Source organism: Chamaea fasciata, unplaced genomic scaffold, assembly GCF_029207755.1.
Source record: "Chamaea fasciata isolate MVZ Bird 193981 ecotype frontalis unplaced genomic scaffold, bChaFas1.0.hap1 SCAF_9, whole genome shotgun sequence".
Classification (NCBI taxonomy): domain Eukaryota; kingdom Metazoa; phylum Chordata; class Aves; order Passeriformes; family Sylviidae; genus Chamaea; species Chamaea fasciata.
In genome coordinates, this window is record NW_027094094.1 from 18,113,010 (window position 1) to 18,119,371 (window position 6,362).

Here is a 6,362-nt window from a genome sequence, read left to right on the forward strand (position 1 = left end):
TATCAATATAAACTAGCATTAAAGTTTCCAATTTTGCAAGAATAGTTTATTTAGAACAGACTTTATTTAGAAACTCTGTGAGGAAATAACTTGCAATAGTTGGATCTGCTTCCAAATAACATGAAATATAGTGCTGGTTGTATCCATGATGTTGGCTTATTCTTCTTTCTGTTGTGAACATAAGTAAGTTGAAAATATTTTCTTCCATTTTCTCACATTTCACTTCCACAATATAACCAGCAAAATATGTATACATACTGCAGCTCTCTAGTTTTTAAAGCCAAGATTTTGCACTATGAACAATAATAATTAAAAACTTATTGGTTTTTTGTTGTTGTGTTGGTTTTTTTTTTTTTCCTTTCTTTTTTGTTGTTGTTGTTGATATATAGACAGAACCTTTGCTTCTGGAGATGAACTGACTCAGTTAATGAACTTGAAACCATCACAGAGTGGAGTAGATCCAAGGACTGGCATAACAGGTCTTATTCAAGGCCTTCAGCTGCGGATTGAGAATCAAGAGGTGCTAAAGGAGTTTATGGTAAACTGTGATTACTTTTTAAGAACTAACAATTCAGCACGGCTAAGAAAGTGACTTGTAATAGCCTTCTGCATACTGTATGGGAGTTCAGCTTGTGTATCTTTACTGAATCCTTTTTTCTGATAACTATTCCTGCCAAAATGGGTTTTCTACTCTGCTGTTTGGGTGACAGTACAGCATTTGCATCTCTCTCTTTCCACACATCAGCCTTACACCATTCCCTGTTCAAAGATACTGCCCATGTAGAATGAAAACAAATAATGTAACATTCATAATGCAGATTAGGAAGCACTTTTGCCTAGGCTGACTTCTTCCTATTACCCCCTCAGCCCTGCTGAACATCTGCCTAAGAACTACCCTAGGGGCTGCACCTAAGCAAGAAATCCATGCTGCTAAGGATTCACTAGTGTGGAAACAGCTGAAAAGAAAATGCTCCACACAATGGGACACTCCAGTTATCCACAGAACTCATTGTCACAAGATGCTGCTATGGTCAGGGACTTAGTGAAGTTACAAAGAAAAAGTAATGTACCTCCCTAGTTAATGAAAACACATAATTACATCTGATTGCATATAAAGCATAAAAAAATGTAAAATTAGCAAGGCTTGTAAAATCTCTTGTTTCAGAGCATGAACAGAGTATGCAGTTATCACCAAATTCCCAAATAACAGATTATTTCATAATTCTTCAACATAGAACTGGATTTTTATTTAAAGGACATGCTCATTACCAGTGAAATGGATTGCTGCCACTCTTCCATAGTAATTGCAATGTTATTAGTTTCTTTCACTTGCCTTTATATCTCTGACTTTCTGGGTACAAAATCCCACAGATTCAGGTGTGTAGGATTTGTTGACATTCCCTGAAGGCTCAAGGGCATGTATTAATTTCCATTCATTACTTTCCATTACTGATGTAGGTAAACCTTACTGTAAGCTGAGTCACACATCTGCACAGAAATCATAAAGATCTAATAAGTAAAGTGGTGGTTACCAAAGCCAGTGGATACTTTATCTGAGTAAAAGCCATAGTAACTGATGAAAGTGTTCAAGAACCGTCATATGTACTTCAGTTCATATAAATGTATAGTGGCAGAATGTGATGGCTGAGCATTGTGCAATGCATAACAAATAGGTAGAAGAATAAAAAACCATCAAGGTAACACAAAAATGTAAATGAAATAAACTTGCACATTCCTGCTCCTGCCTACACTGCATTCAATTCCCCTAAATTTGCTATGAAGCTCTTACTAACTTTATGATTTGCACTTAGTATCACTGGTGCTGTTCCCCATACTCACCACTTTCTCCATCAGTGAAAAATATTAATTGTCATTATTGCACTGTTAATAGTGCAATAGTCAGTGCTTTTGTCATTGTGTTATCAATCACAACTGCTGACATTTGGCCAAGACAGTATTCCAAACATCTATAATACAGCAATATACAACAGGGACTTGTAATGATAAGGGTTGGAAATATCACTTGAAAATGCAGGAATAGTGTGCAGGGCAAAGAAAATACAAGGTAAATTGAATTCCTTGCCCAGAAGTTTAGAGAATGACGTACTGATTCTCTTCTGTAAGAAGTCTATTTGCCTATCAGTAAAAGGTGTCTGTTGAGGATGTGAACAACATGGATTGACTATTTCTTTTTGATCTAGGCTTTAGAACATGTGAAACCAATAGATGACTGCAGAACTGGCAAAGCACCAGAAAACCAGAATAAAAACAGATACCAAGACATCCTTCCATGTAAGTATGCACAGAAATGAGAATATACATTTGGTGAACAAAGTCATCAGAGAAACATGAGAAAACTTTCTTGACCCTTAATGTCCTTCTAAACGGTAGCAACAGGACAACACATGCAAAAATGTGTAGCATCTCTATGTATCAGTGATGCAGTATGTATATTCTTAGAGGTTTTCCTGGTATATAACACCAATATCCAGTGACAACATTCCTGTGCAACACATGAAAAGCAGCATTGGTACACAATTTTGGAACACTGGCAAACAATTCTGTAGTAATGAAAAGGCTTTTCACAGTGTTACACAAGTACCTTAAGAGAAATAAAGCTGCAATGAACTATACCACTTATCTGTATATAAATCTACTTGCAAGGATTAATATTAGTGATACTAGTATTATAAAATCCCAGAGTCATACTTTTCTGGAGAGACTGAGGTTTCCTATATTCTGAATGCTGGGGATGGTAGAACTCTGTTTCAGACCCACAGCTGAAATGGCATCTTTCTTTTTCTGTACAGATGATAAGACACGAGTTCCTCTGGGAGAAAAGAATGGCTACATTAATGCAAGTTACATTAGAATGAATGTTGGAGAGGAGGAACACTTTTATATTATAACCCAAGGGCCTCTGCCATCCACTATGGCTGATTTCTGGCAAATGGTCTGGGAGAGTGAATCAGATGTGATTGCCATGATGACAAAAGAAGTGGAGCTAGGGCAAGTCAAATGTCATCAATACTGGCCTGAATCACCCTATAACTCTAAAGACCTGGCTAATTTCAATCTCAGGCTGCACAATTACCAGATTCTGGAATACTTCATAATTAGAAAAATAGAAATTATCAACAAGCAGGTAAGTTGACTTAATACTTTCATACATGATGAAATCAATTATGTAGTTTACATGAGTGGATACAAGTATTATTGTTTGCTTCTTCCATAATAAGTGCTCACCATTTCTTAGGGATGTAAAAATCTGAATAACAGTCATGAAATTAGGGTTGATTAGGTGATTCTTTTTGGCTCATTGCATAAGCAATGGATCCAATATTACATATCTTTGGACAAGAACTTCCAAAAACGAGACCTCTAATAGTCAGAGAGCTGGTATGTTCAGTGTTTTACAGAATTGCTTACTGTTCTCATCAAAACACATCCACACCAGAGTGGATTTATATTCTGTAATGGTGGTTGGATGGAAAGAAGGGAAGAAGGTGGCTTTTATCCTAGAATTTAGGACAAATGATACTGTTTTGTTCATGAAGAGACAAACACACATGAGACCACAAATCTAGCAGCAATTTTTTAGAAACTTAACAAATACAGAATCCAGGTGGAAGAACATGGAAAACAGGGCAGGTATAAGTCCATCAGTCTTGCCTCAATATTAAGTAAAGCTTTGCAAAAAATTTCTGCAGAACATATTATTTAGTGGCATAATTAAAAAACCTCTGCCAGATTAAACTTTGGTGGCTTTTCCATTAAGGTAACAATTTGTCTATTTGAGGAAATTCACCTTATGTCACTGAGAGTGAAGCATTGTAAAACATTAGATATGAGTCTATTTGATACGAGACTATTAAAATGGCAAGATGAAACACCATTTCTGATTGTTACAATGAACATGTTAAGATTGCTATGTTTGTACCGAACTAGTAGCAAACTACTACAGAAATACACAGGTCTACTTCAGCAGAAATCCATACCTACATTCAAATTCTTCTGATATTAAAAATCCAGGTAGTTAGAATTCAGATTTTAATGGGGTTTTTTGAACTGGCTACAAGAAGTTTTGACCCAGGAAAATTCACTTAATATTACTCTTTATTTTATCTACATTTTATTTATTCTTGTAAGCATTTTAGTTGGTTTGCACATTGAGTATCAAATCACAAGTTATTCTTTTACATCTGACAGCCACCAGAAATTTACAATTTTACTACTGTGCCTTTCATATTACTACTCTTCTATTAGTAAAGCTTAGTTCAGCTACAAAAACAGCTTTAGCAAATGGTACTGTAATGTTCTAATTTTAAAATGCTTTTATTTTTCCTCTCTAACCAACAAATGATATAACTACATTCTTTCAAGGCAACAGAGTAAATTCAGTGTCCGGTCAAAGTCATGTGAAGTAAATTTCCTAGGTCTGTGTTTCTGAGTCAATTTCTTGAAACCTACAGAAACTTGAATGGAGTCGACTATGAAAAGCTAAAGAATTGTAGAGTAAACAAACAATTTTAAGAATGAGGCTGAAGGAAAAATTTTAATGTAATTCTTTGAAAATCGATTTTGGGGCTGATAATTTTTAACCTTTCTGGTCTCTCTCTTCCAGACAGAAGAAAAGCGGATTATAAGTCATTTGCAATTTACCACTTGGCCAGACCACAATACTTCCAAACTGGCTGGGCAGCTTGTAAAATTCATTTGTTACATGAGAAAAGCTCACAGGACAGGACCTATTATTGCTCATTGCAGCACTGGCATTGGAAGAAGTGGAGTTTTGCTGTGTGTTGAAATTCTTCTCAGCCATATAGAGAAAGATTTATATGTAAGTATCAAACAGGTCATTGTTAATTACTACAAACTGGTATGGATGTCAGCAAGATGGTGGGAGCATCTTAGAACAGAATAAATGCTGCAAGAATTCACCCTAATAAAATGGAATAAACCCAGCTTTCATTATTTTAAATAACAAAGATAATAACTACATATATACTATTTCTAAAAGAACTGTCACAGCCTCCCCATCTGAATATGCTTAAATCTTTCTTTATAATTTGCATGTCAACCAAATAAAAACTGTTCTCTTCTGATAGTTCAATATCAAGCAGATAGTGAGAGATTTACGAGACCAGCGTTTTGGCATGATCCAAACTAAGGTAAGTTCTAACTACGCAACTGGATTATTATTTCTTTAAAAGCCTCAGTCAGTGGTACAGCTCCCCATGCTTTGATAAGTCTGGGGCTTAAAATACCATTTTAGTGCTCTCATTTGAGGAAAGTAACAGCCTTCAAGGCAAGTGGCATCTAGTTTTAAATATGAAAGTCTGTCCCTTACTAAATAAGTGAAATAAAAGCAAAGCAGCAATTAAGGACAGATACCACACACCCCCCTTTCTTTTTCTAAAGCAAGAAGAAAAGCAAGTATCACAGAAACAGTGAATTCAGTTGAATTCTTGCTACTGCTGAGTTATCATCACCAAATAAACCCTTCTACTCCTGAGCTAAACCCACTACTGAAAAGATTTTTCACACAGAAAACGACAAGATGCAGCTAACTCATATTAGAGAAAACAGTTTGTAAGAATAAAAGCAAGAGGAGACTAAAAAGTTCTTCCTATAAGCAAATATTTTAGCACATGCTTTGATATATTTTTTCTTCAGGATAATGATTGAGCATGTGACTAAAATTAAGCAAACATATACCTTTCACTGTCCTAAAGGAGAGTTGAACATATGCTTAAACTACAGCATTCCTGTACTTTTACCAGTGGAACAAAAAGAACAAGGATTCTCTTAGATATCTAAGTTTTGTATACATATGACAGAGATACTGATGTTATAAACATATAAACATATAACTTCAGCTAGTCCATCCTTCTTTGTCTAAAATTTATGTTGAATGTAACCAGGTGTTTCCTCACTGGTGTCTCCACACACAGGATGAATATTTATTCTGTTATGAAGTTGTGCTGGAAGTGCTTCAGATCCTCCGAGCAATGGATTCCTACTGAATATAATCCCTCCAATATGACTTCCTGTTGCTATTCCACTTGGACTCCACAGACTGCTTAGCAACTACCTTAGAGAGATGTCAAGCCAGCACAGACAAGCGTTGTATTATATGGTTTTAGATTATCCTGATTTCAAAGTAATTTTAAAACTCTGTTTAACATGTCCTGCATAAGTCATTTATTTCTTGGCTCAAAGTATGAAGAAACAGCCAGCCAGCACTGCAACACTGCTGTGTTAAATTGCTATGGACAATTTTTGCATTCTGTGTAATAACATATTAATTGTTAGTAATATATTCTGGGACTATAGCAAGGCTATAGCAGCCTTTGCAATTA

At 35.5% G+C, this 6,362-nt stretch overlaps 1 protein-coding gene across 1 annotated transcript; it reads left to right on the forward strand.

Annotated features, from left to right (window-relative positions):
* Window positions 1-296: 296 nt before the first annotated feature.
* On the forward strand, window positions 297-6,026 carry PTPN20 (protein tyrosine phosphatase non-receptor type 20). Its single transcript, XM_066191892.1, has 6 exons — window positions 297-538; window positions 2,202-2,292; window positions 2,811-3,145; window positions 4,625-4,840; window positions 5,109-5,171; window positions 5,955-6,026. Exons 1-6 carry the CDS (start codon window positions 428-430, stop codon window positions 6,024-6,026), a joined length of 888 nt encoding a protein of 295 aa, XP_066047989.1. The 5' UTR covers window positions 297-427.
* Window positions 6,027-6,362: the final 336 nt, after the last annotated feature.